Source organism: Ailuropoda melanoleuca, chromosome 6 (genome assembly GCF_002007445.2).
Source record: "Ailuropoda melanoleuca isolate Jingjing chromosome 6, ASM200744v2, whole genome shotgun sequence".
Lineage (NCBI taxonomy): Eukaryota > Metazoa > Chordata > Mammalia > Carnivora > Ursidae > Ailuropoda > Ailuropoda melanoleuca.
In genome coordinates, this window is record NC_048223.1 from 111,966,215 (window position 1) to 111,983,176 (window position 16,962).

At 46.3% G+C, this 16,962-nt stretch overlaps 1 protein-coding gene across 4 annotated transcripts in view; it reads left to right on the forward strand.

Moving 5' to 3' along the window:
* The window catches only part of ACSL5 (acyl-CoA synthetase long chain family member 5), a 43,247-nt gene continuing 26,285 nt past the window's right edge, over window positions 1–16,962 (forward strand). The window contains exons 1-2 of one of the 4 annotated variants that reach the window (XM_011231948.3): window positions 1–23; window positions 612–707. Coding sequence is in view for 1 of the 4 variants with exons in the window: in XM_034663283.1 (XP_034519174.1) it covers window positions 3,053–3,070 (18 nt within the window). In the remaining 3 variants the exon portion in view is untranslated. Of the gene's footprint in view, window positions 24–349; window positions 503–611; window positions 708–2,810; window positions 3,071–16,962 lie in introns of those variants that run through there. The other 3 variants (XM_011231941.3, XM_011231956.3, XM_034663283.1) reach the window with 3 other exon arrangements.

Genomic DNA, 16,962 nt, shown 5'->3' on the forward strand with positions numbered 1-16,962 from the left:
TCTGCATTCTAAATACCACCCAGGTAGGCTCGTCCCTCAGACTAGATGTTAGAATGATTTGCCTTATTTCACTGTCTTGGAAATGTTCTCATTCTGGAAGCGTCACTGGCCCCTTCCAGAAGAAGCCTGATCTTGAAAGGCAGACCTCTGCTTGTCTGATTCTTAAAGTTATAGCTTGAACCAATCAAAGGGGCTTCCCATGTTGCTCTCAACCTTGAGAAGCAAGTTTTCCCTCTTCATTAGCTAGACCCTCCTCTCCCTATCACAGTCTCAGGGATTCTGTCCCAAAGGCAGATGCAAAGCCTTGTCTGTCTACCTCCTTTCCCCTGAGGAATGGGCTTTACAAGGGTTTTGCTTATTAAACGTTAGGTTTTGGAGCAGAGGGCTGTCATTTCTTCTTCTTCCTTCTCCTCAGCCCTTGCATAACAATCTCTGTTTTAACCTTTTGCCAAATTCTACACTTGTCACTGTTGGAGGTTACTCCCTCCATGTGTTTGAACAGGTAACTTCTACCTTTGAACCTCTATTGCAACAGGTTCAAAGGTTCCAGGGAATCTTGTGGGTCACTCTTGGGATGGGACGCATTGGCTTCAGAGGTGGCCTTGTTGCAGGAGCTGTGGAAGGAGCAGAGCTGTCTGAATGAGCCAGTGCAGTCAGCTGTGAGGGGGGCATTGCCTGGACGCAGCAAGTGAGTGTGTTCTTACAAGGTAAGCTGCAGGAACGCTCCCCACTCTATACATCTACGGGTCAGCTAAGGATGGGGCCTTCTTGGTCGAAGGGCTCTTTTCCAACACGAGATTACACCTGGGTGAGTAATCATCTCCGCTGACTTGTGTGGAGCGAAGCAGAAACCAGTTGGAAAGGGAGTGGAGACATCGGGGCTGTGTGAATGCTGGCACGGGGTAGATTTGGGAGAGAAAGTTGTTAATTTCACTAAAAGGAACTGAAACGGAGGTAAAAGCCTTAAAGGTTATAGACGGGGCCGAGCTGTGTGTCTCCACCTTCCATTCAAAACTTTCTCAGGATGGTTATAAAGGCTATTTGCCAGGGGCTGATGGCGGCGAATCCCATTTGGAAGGGATGAGGGGAAGAGAATCCTTGGCAGACCTTGTCTTGGGCGCTGGGGTCTGGACCAGGTGTGTGACCTATGTTATCTTCTATAAGTCAGCTGGTGTCATTCCCATTCCATAGACAAATAAAGTGTCTCTGGGCTATGAAACAGCATGGCCTGGGCGACCTACCTAGGAGGTGGTGCTTCGGGTCGGATGAGAGTCCCAGTCAGTCTGTCACTCTAGGCTGCTGCTGCATCATCCAGAATTCCTGTGTGTTGCCAAAGCCTCCTGTTACTTCTTAAAATCTTGGGAGCATCACTTGTGTGCACCTAGGATTGAGTAGGAAGGCAACTCTGCAGAATTTTTAAATGATGGAGGCACTTCTGAACTTGAGCATCAAATCAAGGAGGAAAATTGTAAAAACAAAAAAACACAAAAAACAAAAAAACGGGGGGAAGGTGGCGGGGAGGCTCCTCCGGCCCTTAGCTCTTCATCCAGCTGGTAAAAGAAGCCAGCACTCAGGGTATCAGAACAGCTCAGACTTGACACCTATTCTGCTCTCTGCTGGAGCGAGCTGCTTCTGGAAGGAATGAGCTCCCCAAACTAAGCAAAGCCAGGGGTCCCTCCAGCTGTGAGATGACCCAGGAGATAGATCGGCAGGGTGGCTAACCTCCTCTTCTCATACTTGGTCTTTCTTCCATGTCTAAAGTGGGCTGCTGTGAGGCCAAGGGATCAGCTCCTGTTCTCTGAGATTGCAACATAGCTCACCGTGGCTTTTTTTTTTTTTTCCTTTGGTTTGGAGGCTTTTAGGATCTCCTCTCTGTAGAGAGAACAAATCCTAACCTAGCTCTGGTAAAAGGCCAGGTTCATGCTGAATTTAACGTAAGCCTTCTTGAAAGGACTGAGGCTGGAGAAAGTGTTACTTAATTCTGGGGTGTCCGTGAGGGGGTGGGCAGGAAGGAGCAGGAGAACTCAGAATTTCTGCCTCCAAATCCAGGCATGGAAGCTCCCATGCCCTTCTGAGGCCCCAGCCTTGGGCAAGTTCGGTGGGACTACTGAAAGTCCTGATATCCTGTAGACCAATCTCCAGGACCTTTTTGGGGGGTCTACACATTTAGAACAATTTTCATAATAACACAAAGAAGTGGTTTCCCTTTTCCTGTTCCTGGCTCACGTGGGTACAGTGGGTTTTCCAGAAGCTGTGAGAAGGGCATGGTGTATGTGCCTGTTGTAGCCCTTTCAGAAGTTCCCAGTTTTAATTTGGGGAGGTGAAGGAGGCAGCAGACTAGATTTGTGGTGTATATTTTGAGGTACGAAAAGGATGGGCTGATGTGTTCAAGGAAAAGAACACAGGCTCTCGGTCTGTGTCCCTGCCTTTCCCGACTTGCTTGTTTTGTTGGCTCTCCTGGAAGTGCCTGGGGACTGAGGCAGGTGGGGGGGAGCACAGGTGGGTTGGAGGAGGGTGACCCCGGGCGGCCGGGGCCCCACCATCGGGAGGGAGGTGAGGGGGGGAGCCGTGTCCCCTCCCTGGTGCGGGGGCAGGGGGTCTGCCCGGGGCTCCTCCAGGCACTTGAGTCTGTTCCGTCTCGGTTGCAAGGCAGTGAGACCCGGGAGCCAAAGGTGAACGGTGGGATGCCGGCTGGCTGCGGAGTCAGCCCCAGGGGCTAGGGTTAAGGCTTTGAAAAGGAGCCAGGGCGGCTTGGGCGGCTTCTCCCCTCCTGGCCAGAGCGGCTTCCACTTTCAGTTGTGAAAGAAAAACCAGGAAGTGAGGTCCCCGAGCACGTTACAAGCCGGGCCATGGCCTGAGGCGGCGGCTCGGGCAGGCCACCGCGGGGACGCTCGCAGCCGGGCCGTCTGCCTGCGGGGATGCTCTGAGGCCAGCCTGGCCCTGGAGGAGCCGGAGCCCGAGCCGGGGGCCGGGGGCGAGGGAAGAGGGCCAGGCGTTCCGGGCCAGGAAGGAGCCGGAGCCAGGAAGCCCCACTCGCAGGAAGCCCCGAGAGATGCACCCCCCTCTCAGGGTAAGGGGAGCGTCCTGGGGGCGGGCGATTGAGCAAGGGGTCTGGTGAGCACGGGGCAGGGGCCGAGGGGCACCCTCACCCCAGGCTTCAGCCCATCAGGAGCCTGCCGGGTCCCTGGCACGTGTCAGCGCTCCCTCTCCCTCTCCGTGTCTCTCTCTCTCTCTCTCTCTCTCTCTCTCTCACTCACTCATGGGTCTCTAAAGGACACCTTTAAACCCTCCTTATTAGGAGGCACGAAGAGAAGGAGGAATGGGGGCGTGGGGGGTGCGGGGGATTTTCTTTCCTTCTCCTGCCTCTTTTGGGGGAGGCGGACTGCACGCGAGACCTCTTCAATTTTCACTGTGAACGTTGACTCCTTTGGTCTCAGGTACTGGATGAGTGGCGGATAGATGGTTTCTGAATGAACTAGGCTCTGTTTCAGGGGTAGGGCCACCAGTTGAATGTCTGATGAACTTCAAGGATCGGCAAGGAGGGAGCGGTAGGCAGGGACTCCATGGCTGGGGCTTGTTACCTCCTGCAGGTATTAATCTGCTTGGTGGTTGAATCTGTAGGTCCAGCCTGTAGGTGATCGGTATTTTCCATCAGCAGCAGGGTCTTAAAAAATAATAATATTTAATTTTTAAAAAGACTGATTTAGTAAAAAAAAAAAAAATTTTTTTTAATGGACTAATTGGTTTCACTTGACCCTTCCCTTTATGTTCCAGCATGGGAGTAACCATCGGGATCCCCTCCAGTTGATAAGTATTTGAGATGAACACAGAATAGTCTTGGAAGAGGCACGGTAAACATCCTTGTAGGCATCATTTGTGTGCTTGGCACAGTCAAGAGAAGAAAAAAACAAAAGCCACAGATATTTATAGAACAGGCAGATAATAGAGTAAAATAGATATTCTGTAATAAGGTGCAAGTGGTGGGGATTCTAGCAAAATAAAATCTAGGTGTACCCCAGGTAAACACATTCTAACTTAATTAACACACACACACCCCCCCCACACACACAGATTATCCAGTCCAAACAGGATATTTCAACCAGGTATTTGGCTAGGTCCTGACCTAGAGTAGTCTTCTCTCCCAGGCTATATTTTAACTCTTTGAGGGCAAAACACCTGCTATAACATCAGTGTATCATTGAATGCTTAAGTGATAAACATACAGGAGGACTGACAGATTCTCTGGGGAGGCTCGGGGTCAGAGAATGCATGGAGAGAAGGAAGATGAAGCCAGGGTAAGCACCAGCTCACGAGACCTGCCCTTAACGTTTCAGTAAGACAAGCTTCTGACGTGGGTGGTTTCACCATGCTACGGCTGAGGAGGCTCAGAGAAGCGAAGTAACTTTCCAAGGTCAAACAGAGGTCGAAGTTGTCGTCCGTGTGCTACTGAAAAGCATGCCAACCACTCCTGTGCAGCATTAGCCTTTCTTCAGATTTCCTAGAAAATCGCATTTGTAAAAAGATTTTCCTATGTGGTAACCGGGGCAGATATCGAGTTCACATATATATTAATACCTTTCAGGTGGACGTTTTTCTAGAGCTGCAAATATGACAGCTTCCATTCCTTGACCATTTTCTGTGGGGCAGTGCTAGGTTTTTTGGGGGGATTATCTTTTAATCTTCAAAACGGTCCTGTGAAATAGGTTGGTTGTTTCACAGATGGGGAAACTGAGGCTTACACATAAAGAAACTGGACATACTCTGAAAAGGTTGATACCGGAATTCGAGATCTGGCTCCTGTATGCCAGAGGCAAATGTGCCTCGATTACGGATGAGTCTCGTTGTGCCTGGGTGGCTCAGTCGGTTGAGGGCCCCACTCTTGGTTTCAGCTCAGGTCATGATCTCAGGGTCGTGGGAGGGAGCTCCCGTGTCAGGCTCTGCACACAGTGGGGAGTCTGCCCCTCCCCCTGCTTGTGCGCATATACTCTCTCTCTCTCTCTCACAAATAAATAAACCTTAAAAAAAAATTCTGGATGAGTCTAGTTTAGTGCCTTGACTAAAGAACTAGAAACTGGGAGAAACCCATCTTTTGAAAATCTTCCCACTTCAAGTCCGTAGAGAAAGCAAGCAGATTGGGGTTGGGAGAGGAATGGGGAGTGACTGCTTAATGGGCATAGGGTTTACCTTCAGGGGTGATAGAAGTGTTTGGGACTAGATAGAAGTGCTGCTTGCACAACACTGTGAATGTACTAAATGCCACCAAATTGTTCACTTTAAGTGATTGATGTTATCTGCATTGCACCTGGGGAGAAAAGTCCTCCCAGCTGTAGGCCCATGGCTTCCCCAACCAGGAGTGTGGCAGTTGTTTAGAAACCTGGAATGAGGATTCTGTTCCTTCCGGTCTTCTATTGTTGGCCAGCAGATGCACCAGACCTTGTTTGGGGTGCAGCCCGAGGTGATTCGGAGGCAAGGCAGCACCCTGCAAAGGTGACCTGTCCCCCGCAGCCCTGAGTCAGCCATCATTGTTCTTGTCACACTCTGCTGTAAATGCATCCAGAGCTCCCTCTCCCGTATGCAACCATCCATCTGCATCAGAAAACGACTCTCTCACTTGCTCTTCCCCTGCAAACGTAGGGTCTGACCTGTCCTAAGCTCTTCATTCACATTGTTTGAATAAATACATGAGTTTTGGAGTTTGGAAGGAAGCAGCCCTGTACTGCTGTGGCCAGGTCAGGGTATCCTCCCTCTTCGGGAGAGCTGGTAGCAGATCTCTGGGTCTCCATGGGTCAGTCTGCCTTATGAGGTATGAGGTTCTGAGTCCCTGCGGGACAGGATACAGAGGTGGGCTAGGGTCGAAGGAGATAGCTGGGTCAAAATTCAGAGGTGCCCAATGCCCTCTCCCATAAGAAATCATCTGTTTCAATAGAAATGAGAATTGTTAAGACCTTTGCTTGTAAGTTGGAGGGCAGTTATAGAAAAGGTCATGATCATCTCTTCTCTTTCTGGAAGCCTCAGGATAGAACATCTGATACTTGACAAGGGGTCGGACACTGGGGGGTGTGGAAGTGGGAAAAGGAGCCAGTCTTCCTGAGGACTTCCCATGTACCCAGCAGTGCCCTCGAGGGGACCATGTACAGCATCCCTTTTAAGTAGGGACTGTTACCTGTCCCTTCTTGTGTGCGGTTGAGGGAAACGGGTGCTCAGTGGCATTATGTGATTATCCCCGGGGCCACACGAGTGGTGGAGCACTGCTCTGTCACCCAAACAGGCAATGGCCTTGAAAGCTGGTTGCTGGAAATAAGACTGTTGGCAATAAAGCTTACTGTCTGCACTTTGACTCTGGTGACTCCTGACCACCAGCAGACTAGGTAGCAGGAGGGCTGACTCTGCAGGAACCCCGGGCAGGACAGCCTCTTTCTCAACATTTTACATCACTGCTTTTATCCTACATGGGTGAGACGGGGGCCTAGCACTTTGTCCAGACTATCTTTTTACAGGCTCACTTATTAAGTCCATTGGACTTCTGGTACTGATTCTCCTGACCCCACTTGTCTCATGATCCACCTGGTCAACAACAAGGTTGGGAAGCCTTTGGGGGTGCTTTCTGAGACCAGGTTTTCCTCAGGGTAGGGCTGCTGGGCTGTGGTTTGCTGGAAGCACTGTGGTAGATCAAGGTTGATTGTGTCGATCTGAGTTCCAGTAGGATTTGTCACAGCCTGCCACCAGGCTATGGTTGGCTCAACTGTCCTATGCTGTCTTCATGGACTGAGTTAAGAGGCTTTTGGTATTTGATTTAATGAGGGCTTTTTTGTTAGATACCACTCAGCTCAACTGTGCAAGGTCTGGCACCCCAAGGCTCCCTGGTGTTTGTGAACTGAAATGACTTCCATCATATAACATCTCCACCAGGCCCCAGATGCTGTCTCCTTCAGCCTTCCTGGAGGCTTTTTCTCCCCCATACCTTTTCAACCAGAGATGGATTCTCTACCTCCATCAGAAACACCCCTTCACTGTTTCCCTTTCCCAAATATGATGCTTGTCCTACGTAGTGCCATATTCGACCTTTCCCCCCACATCTGGGTGTTCCCCTTCTCTCTGCCTTCCACTTCAGTTTATCCAACCTAATGTGGTAACTTGTCTCTCCATTAAAAAAAAAATTGGTTGGAGAGATGCAGGCAACAGTTGAGAAAGATGGTTTGGTGACAGCAACCCTAGTTAGAATCAGAGTTGGGGACTTATTAGCCATTGGCTTAATTGGTGGGGTCATCCACCTTGATTGACCTTGAAAATGATACTGTTGGCCATAAAACCAGGGGATCAAAACCCACCCATCCTTGAGAGTCCAGTGCTCCATAAAGCCCCCTTCATCTACACCAATCTACACAGGCTCTCCCTTCTTCAGATTTATTAGCTCGCTCCACACACTGAATTTTTCTGTGTTTTCAGTGGCCAAGAGGTATATCTTCTAAGTGCCAAGAGGTATATCTTCTAAGTGCTTGTCCCTCTGCACATGGCAGAGTGCTGTGCTCACAGTTAGTCTAAGAACTTTGTTTGCCTTATTAAAATATGTAAATTTATAAATATATTTACTCTCTATACTTTAAATTTATCTCTTGCCACACACACTTCTCCAGTCCACCAGATGCCCCCAAGTCTGAGGTATAAGCCATGGTGCTTTTATTTACTGCCTGGGGAATTGGTTTTAGCTCTTAGTAGACTATGAAGTCTAAGTGCGCTTTCCCCATGCTGAACACACCACCTGGTACATAGTACATTCAAATGTTTGCAGAATCAGTGACCCTTGAGCTCATTCAGGTCGAGCTGCTTAGCGTTGCCCATGCCAGGGCATGAAGCCCCTGGCTGTGGCATTTCTGAGGAGGGGTCGGCCACCTCTGCCCCCTCTGTGTATAGGAGCACACCATGTCACTGTGAGACTGAAATCTGTAACCTGTTTCCTTCAACAGATGCCTCTCCCTAGTTCCCTTCTCTGAACTTGTGCCACTAGTGAGCGAACAGGGAAAGTGACTCACTGGCACCTAGTGGATTCCCACTGTACCTCAGGCACCATGCTGGGTGCAGTAGAATCTGAAGGCTAAGTCAGCCTCTGCTTGAGAGACTTCATGGCCAAGGTGTCCACAGGAAGCTTCCCAAACCCGAGCGTAGAACTGATCCTGCTCTGGTTAGTACAACCCTCTCGAGCTCTGGTTCCTGGAGCTTTCTCTGTGTGATACAGCAGCACAGATCTTACCAATGGATATGTGCTGGAGACCTCATGATTTATGGTGTGCTTGCTTGCGGGCCAGGAATCCTGTTTCAGGCCTAACCCTCCCCACTCTTCCTGCCAGTTGCCTTACAAATTGGAGTTGTTGGGTATGGCCTAGCAGTTGAGAAGAACAAGATGTGTGACCTTGATCTCCCTTTCCTGTTTTAATTAAATATTCATGGGATCTTTCCGTGGTGTGGAAATGACTGCTCAGTCACCCTCTGGGTTTTAATAGGGATCCCCTTTGGTAATGCTATCTCTCTGCTCTGTCCTGCATGACCCCGTGGAGCTAAGGGGGCCTTTCTCATCTGCCTGGGACATCCCCTGGTGTGTGCACCTCAGAGCAGCCTTGATGCCAGGCCCCAAATGGACAAAGCTGCCTGTGCTCAGTGACCTGGCATTGCTTGCTGGAGAAGGCTAATGCAGGCAGTGGCCTGAGCACCTGAGTGCCAGTGACTGGTTGGAAAGTCAACTGTGGACTCCTAGGTCGGGATCTTATGCCACCCTTCCTTCTCAGCTCCTTGTAGTAAGTGTTGAAAGATGCCCTTTGGGGGCCCTGTTTGCCCTGGTGACTCAACAGTTACCTTTGCTCTAGCTCTTTATCTGCTAAAGAAATGAATGAAAAACGTTTCTACCACCAGAGCTGCTGCCCAAACCAGCTTGCTCTGTGGCTGACTGAGAGGATTGCACACAATGTGAGCGCTTGAAAAGGCCACATGTGTTGAATGTGGCTTTGGTGGTGGGAAGGCTGCACTTGCAGAAACGGAGCGGAGACTGTGTACTTCGGCGCATTCACATGAAATGCCGCCAAGTAAGGTGGTGGAACTTTCTAAGTCAGCTGCCTCGGTCAGAGGTGGGGTGATTTGGAATTGTTTGTTTTATGTTCATTTTTTTTAAAAGCATGCATATTTCAGATTAAACAGTACATACTCTCAAGTTATCTTCTCAATGAGACCTACTTAAAAACTTATCCCCCTGCTGTCCACAACCCTCTTTCCCGATTCTATTTTTGTAATTCCATATACTATAGAATCTTGCTGTTTTTCAGACTTGTTATCAAACTCGCCAATAAAATACAAACCCACAAGGGGAGGGTTTTCACTGCTAGATCCCCAATACCTGGAACGATGCCAATATACAGTCAACCCCTTAAATGTCTTTGGCTGAATGACTGAATACTCAGAGACTTTCTGGAAAATCCATTAATGACTTCTCTTCCATCTGTCTTTTCCTATGAGGAATATACTTTCGGAAACACAAAAACATACGCGTTTGTCCAAGTGGTTTTTTTTTTTCTTTCTACTTGCCAATTTATCATAGAGCTCTTTCCACATCAGTACACACAGATCTGCTTTATTCTTTTTTTAATGCCTTCCAAGAGTACCACTGTGTAGACATGCTATAATTTATATGGCTAGTCTCCCAGGGGAGGCTTTCCTGGTCTCTGGCATTATAAACAATCCTATAGATGTAATGATGATGGACATAATAATGAATACCTGAGCCTATGCACCAGACACTGTTCTAAATACTTTATAGGTACGTTAGCTCCTTTATCCCTGAGGAAGATATTATCATTGTTATTTTACAGACTAGAAACCACACAGAGGTTGTCTAACCCAGGTCACAAAGAAGATGATCACGCAGGGTATGAGCCCTAGTAATCTGACTCAGAGCCCACATCCCGAACCAGTACCTTACACAGCCATTTGTGATGTGTTTTAGTGAACTGATGTTTTTCTACAGGATAAGTTACTCCCAGGGTCATTAGGTAAAGGGCACACATTTTATTTATTTATTTATTTATTTATTTATTTATTATTTGACAGAGAGAGAGAGACAGCCAGCGAGAGAGGGAACACAGGCAGGGGGAGTGGGAGAGGAAGAAGCAGGCTCATAGTGGAGGAGCCAGATGTGGGGCTCGATCCCATAACGCGGGGATCACGCCCTGAGCCGAAGGCAGCCGCTTAACTGCTGTGCCACCCAGGCGCCCCTGTCTCGATACTTTTATTTAAGTGGGAAAAAATTCTATCTTTATTTGAAATGCAATTTAGAATATGATAATATATCCACTGGGAGTTTCAGGATTATTTTGTTACATAGTTTTGTCTATTCACAACCAGAAGGAAACTTCTGTAGCTCTAGAGAAGCAAATTTGGTAATGTTTAATTCTTTTTCCCCACCCCCAATTCCTGTTATTTTTCAAAAATTTTAACAAGCTTTATTTTTCTGGGTAAACTTTAGAATTAACTTTTTAATTCCCAAATAATTTCCTTTGGTCTTTATTAGAGTTGCATTAAATGTATAGATACATTTAGGAATATGGGGTCCCCTTGACTATTTTGAGTATGTATTTGCAATTTTCAAAAGTTATTATGCCCCTCAGATCTAAACTTTTTAAACCAAGGCTTTATGCATTTATTAATATGCTATTGTGAATGATATTTTCTCCATTATTTTTGAATTAGTTATTTGCATGAAATCAAAGAAAGCTATTGACTTCCTGGCTACTGATTTGGTAACTGGCCACCCTACTGAATTATTTCTTGGCTTCTAATTGCCTCTTCTTTCCTTAGAGGGTTTTTAGGATTCTCCTCTCAGCTGTTTTTTTAAAACTGGGAAATATAACAACACACTTTATCTCGGATATAACTGAATGCTGGCCCTTTTGATCTTTGCATCATTTTAAATAGCTCGAGGAGTTAAGACTCGCCTTCTTTAGGAGTCAGTGCTTTTCCATATCAGGGTTTTCTCTGTTTAAGTTTTGTGAAATGGATCATCGTTTCAAATTACGTTATCTTTTATTTCTAAATAGAAGAAAACTACATTTCATGCAGAAGAGTAAACTGGTGTAAGAAAAGGAGAAAAGCCCTTAGTCCCAGGGTCTGAGGAAATTGGGTGAAGGTCCTGCAATAGAACACGGATCTGGTTCCTGTTCGTTGCATGTTAAGGAAAAGGGTTTTTTCATAAAGCTGTCAGTTTGTAATGTTCTCTTGACCTTTTGCCATTACTTTGGAATTTGTCTAGAAATATTGATTATGTGGTTAAGAACAGAGAAGGAGGCTTCCTAAGTTGAGGGTGGCAGGAATTTAGGGGGGCTGGGTTCGTGACTTAAAACCCAACCAAGAAGGCAAAACTTTCATATACAGACTTCTAAATCACACACAGGCCCCTTTGGAGTCATTATGAGTTGTGAAGCCTTGGGACCTAGTCTCTAGGAGAAAGTAAGTCATTCAGTACAGAAGAATGTGTTAACCAACTGGGTATGAGAACCTGGGAACTCTGGTCTCTCTTTTAATGAGCACTCTATCACCACAGAATGAGTCCATATATGCAAGGGAACAGAGAAACCAATTAAATCCAAATTAGTATACCACTTTCAAGAAGGTAGATTTTTTCCCCCAAAAGCTCATAATTGAAATTTATATCTCGTGTTTGCACAGAAAACAATGAGTTCTTCAGGCCTAAAAGCAAAGATAATTTGCCTTATTGTTCTTTGAATTCCAGAAACCTAGTGTAACCACAATTATTTATTTCTAGGCTGGATTTCCTGCTCACTACTGTAGATGACTTCATTTGATAAGATTCATCCTGTATTTTCTTTCAAGCTCAGAGGAGTATACTCATCCTGAGTAGTCCTTGATACGTGTTAGAAATACATCCTTTTCCCCCTCTTCCATCCCTAACCCAGTACTGTGCTAAATATTGATTTGGGAGTACCCATCTCAAGATTGGCAAGAGTGACTTTTGATGATCTAAGATTTGGGAGCTTGGGAGTGGGGAGTTTTACTAAGGGAAAAATGGATTAACAGGGTATTTAAAACAGATAATTCTCAACAAGAAAACTGGTCTTTTTTTTTTTTTTTCAACAACTGCTGATTGAAAGTTAACTATATGCGAGGCACGGTGTAGGCATTGGAGACCCAGGTGAACAAAACAAAATCCCTGTTCCAGTTAGAACCTCAATTCAGTAGGGGCAATGGATGATAAAGGAGCAGGTCTATTTCAGATAGTGAACAGTGTCACGGAGAAGAGAAAACAAGGCTCTGTGATAGTGTTTGGAGTGGAAAGGGCAATATTAAATAGGGTGATCAGAGAGAGTCTCTGAGGAAGTGACATTTGAGTTGAGGCCCAACCTGTAATATACAACCATTTCAGTTCTGGAGAATCGTGTTTCAGGCAAAAGAAAGAGCAAACACAGAGGCTCTAAGGGAATTGACTTATGGTTCGAGAGCTGAATACAGGTAGGAAAACTAAAATATTTCAAAGGAAAAGGACTATAAAACAAACATTATTTGTAGGATAAAGGGATAGCCTGAAAGCTTCAAAGCAATAAACACGGTTGACCAAAGACTAGAATAGTAGAAGGGTCCATTTAAGGACTTCATTCAAAGCAAATGAGACTTCATGAAGATATGATGGCCCCAATCCTCAGAAGAGCAAAACTCAGAGCTGAATATGGGGTGATCCAAAGCCAGACACCGAGGCTCGTCCTGGGAGCTGGCAAGCAGTGGTTCAGGCAAAAGGTATCCTTCATCTAGCTTGGGAATTAAATGTGTTAGGAGCTAGGAGATGAGTGACCGCATACCAAAGAGGAGGGGAGGGCCTGGTGTGAATCCAGAGGAAGCACTGGGTATATCCTGGTGTGTGGGGCTGTGGTGTGCCATATCACCATATTAAAACGCAGAGGAAGCTTTCCACCTGGGGCCATCCTAATGTGCAGGGTGGCTTACCTAACCATCTGTAGATGACCTGGAACCGGAGCTCTTGTGTACCGTGTAACAAAGCTTTACCACCACTACACTTTCCCCTACCCCATTCTTGCCCAAATAGTGACGTAGAGGGAGGCGGAAAGGCTACCACATCAACTGCTTGCAGGAGGCTCCTTGAAATGGCCAAACTAGAACTGTAATCGGAGTGACACAGGACACATGACAAAAGAGATGGTGGCTTTTCTTCTCATTAACTTGAGCACATCCAGAAATGTTAATAGATTCTAAAGGTTAGAATGCTAACCAGAGCTTCCCAATCCCAGCGTCGTGGAGCACAAAGGTTTTACCATCTCTTGGGCCCTCAGCTTCTCCCAAATGGACAGTGAGAGGGTGACATGATGTATGGTTGCAAATTCTCTCTGGCATTAGCACCATAAGGTCAAATACGTGTGTATGTGTTCAAAAGGCTATCAAGATAGTCAAAAGACAACTGCAGAATGGGAGAAAATATTTCCAGATTATGTATCTGATAAGGTTCTAGTATCCAGAATATATAAAGAACACTTACAACTCAACCACAAAAAGACAAACCGCCCAATTTAAACATGAGCAAAGGATTATAATAGACCTTTCTTCACAGAAGAAATACAGATGATCGGCAAGCACATGAAAAGATGCTCGATGTCATGAGGGAAATGCAAATCAAAACCATAATGGGGTACCATTTCAGATCTATCAGGATGGCCATTATCCAAAACCCCCAGAAAATAGCCAGTGCTGGTGGGGATGTAAAGAGATCAGAACCCTCGGTATTGTTTGGAATGTAAAATGGTACAGCTGCTGTGGAAAACAGTTTGGTGGTTCTTCAAATGGTTAAATGTAAAATTACCATGTGACCCAGCAGGTTACATATTACCCAGAACTGGGTGGTGTGCACAGAGCGGGTTGCTCCTCCCTTGAGCGCTGCTACCCGCTCTCAATTTCACAATTTTCCCTGGGGCTGCCCTGTTCCCCACCTGGCAAACAACTGAAAGAACTGAAAACAGGTATTCAAAACAAAATCTGCACACAAATGTTCATAGCCCTGGTCACTATAGCCAAAATGTGGAAACAACCAGCTCATAAACGAATCCGTAAAATATCTTTCCATATAGTGGAATATTTACTCAGCCATAAGAAACGAAGCCCTGAGCTGTGCTATGTCATGGATAAACCCTGAAAATATTACTCTTAGTGAGAAAGAAAGACACAGAAAGTACATGATTCCATGTATATGAAATATTAAGAATTTGTAAGAAATTATACAAATAGAAACTAAGTGGTTGCCAGGGGCTGCGGGGAGAAGGGACTATGTGCTTAACGTGCACTTGGTTTCCTGGTGGGGATGAAGCTGTTTCAGACCCAACTTGAGGCGATGGTTGTGCGGCATCATGAAGTTACTAAATGCTGCTGAACTGTACATTTTAAAATGGTTAATTCTATCTTCTGTGAATTTTACCTCAATTAAAAAACATGTGGGGAAGCAGAGAGGAACCATCTGAAATTCGGTACGTATCCTATTTGCATTGGCTACTTGATTTGCCATCGCAGAGGAAGGTCTTCAGTTGACAAATAGACACATCCTTCAGTGTCTTCTGCAAATAAAATCCCTTGCCAGTATAAGCAAGGGCTTTCATTCTCTTGAAACTGCCAACCTGACGTTTGCAAATATCTTCCTTGTTTGTAACAAAGTAGTCCGTCTCATCACATTTGTGGGCAGTATGACTGCAGTATGTCTAAAAGGAGGGCTCAAGAACTGACAGAACCTGGTCCAGATAAAGCCAGATGTCTTTTTGTTTGTCTCATAGCGGACTTACTATTTGAGCCAATAGTTAAAATTGAGGTTTCACAAAAATCCAGTGTTCCAGGTTTTCTCGAGAGAAAAAATCTGATTATCCGGTGGTCATGGGCTCTTATTACAGAGTGGTAACAATCAGCTGTGTTTGAGGGCAGGTGCTGCCTTTAGACTGGTCGTGGGTTCCCTCTCTCCTCCCCTTCCTTTGTGCTCCTGCCGGGCTCTTCAACCTCCCTCCTCCCAGCATCCCTTAGCGCCACCTCAAACATCAATTTCACCTTTGGACCCTCTTTTGAAGACATTGTTTGCAAAATCTCTTATTAAAATGTAAATCTGCTATCTGCAAGAAGAAAGCAAAAGTCCTGAGCCTGACCGTTTGTTCCCGTAGTCGAGAAGGGGAGTGAAGATAAGAATCTCTTCATTTGAAGGTGTGATTAGACAGAGGAGAGAATCCCAGATCTGGGGGAAGGGCTGGTGGTGTGCACAGAGCAGGTTTCTCCTCCCTTGAGCGCTGCTACCCACTCTCAATTTCACAATTTTCCCTGGGGCCGCCCTGTTCCCCACCTGGCAAACAAAGTTTTACGTGGCTGGCTCTTGAATACATTCTGTCTTTTGGAAGTGCCACTTCACCACACAAACCCAGGTAAGGCTGGATTCCAAAATTCCCAGCTCTCAGAATCCTGACAGTTGGTCACAATAGCACCAGTTGTTAGTCAACCTAGCCCCTATGGGGCTGCGCTTTTGTTTTTGTTGTGTCTTCTTTTTCTTCCCCTAAACACAATGTGGAAGGTACCAGGGAGTGGGGGGGGGGCAGTCATCCCAGCCTCTGGAAGTCCAGGTTTCCTCCATAAAATGGAAAGGGACTGCTCCGAGTTCAGGTAAGAGGCTGTCAGGGGGCAGAAGAATGCTAAGGTGACTGAAGGATTCTTGTGAACGTTCCTGTTCCCACACACAATTTCCAGGCTCTGTAGACTTTGTTAGGGTGGAGGGAAGTGTTTGTCTTCACAGAGAAAGTTCCAGATGCTGGCTAATGGCAGTTGGCCCAAATTTCTCAGAGCAACTATGATCTTGATCTGATCAAACTTTTTATCGGGCATGCTTTGCTCTCTTCATTTTAAGTGGGAAAGTTTGGCCTTCTCTCTGAGATACTGTTCTGTAAGGTACCACGGTAAACTTTGAAGAATATAAATTCTGAATTTCCTTTGCTGTTGCCTCTAAGGTTCCAAACAGGTTCGGTCTCCTTGAACTCTATACCTGTACTCAGAAAAGAGGAGTTGTGGTTTTGTAGATTTCAATGGGGAAGCAACAGTGGGAAATGGTGAGTGAACTTGGACAAGTCGCTTTACCCCTGGGAGCTTCAATTTTTCTCATCTCTAAAATGCTAATTCATGACATTGGTTGAATTAAATTCCATGATCTGTGCAAACAGCCCAGTCTGAAAGCTATTTGGGGCAAAAGTTGGAAGAGATGGCCTCAGCTGGAGTAAGTTCCTAGGACTTGCCCAACACTAGTTCCTGCTATGAGAGCAGTTTGAAGCTGAGCTATGCTGGAAACTATAAGAAAAGCTGGGTTGGGGAAAACCTTTGTGGTTTCAGTTCCATGAGATCTCTTCCTGGTCTAAATCTTTTTTTTTTTTTAAGATTTTATTTATTTATTTGACAGAGAGATAGCCAGTGAGAGAGGGAACACAAGCAGGGGGAGTGGGAGAGGAAGAAGCAGGCTCCTAGCGGAGGAGCCTGATGTGGGGCCCGATCCCATAACGCCGGGATCACGCCCTGAGCCGAAGGCAGACGCTTAACCGCTGAGCCACCCAGGCGCCCCCCTGGTCTAAATCTTTTAACACTCACTTGCTACCATGTGTCAGGTCCATTCTCCAGCACCCTTTCCGTGAAGCTGGCTAATGTTACCTCCAGTAAAAATGGTTTCTCTAGGCTCCCCGGAGGAGACGACCTTGGACATAGCAAGCTGACATGCTGTTGCTCTCTGAGACTCTCCCAATGCTTCAAAAAAGAAAGCAATGAGCAAGGCATATCTGGTCATCAGGAATTGTCCTTCATGCAGAATGCTTGACTCTACGGATGTTCCCTTTTCTGCTTTATATTAGAGAATTCCAGGCGGAACAGTCCTTCCGACGCTCAGTCTGCCTGGGCGGG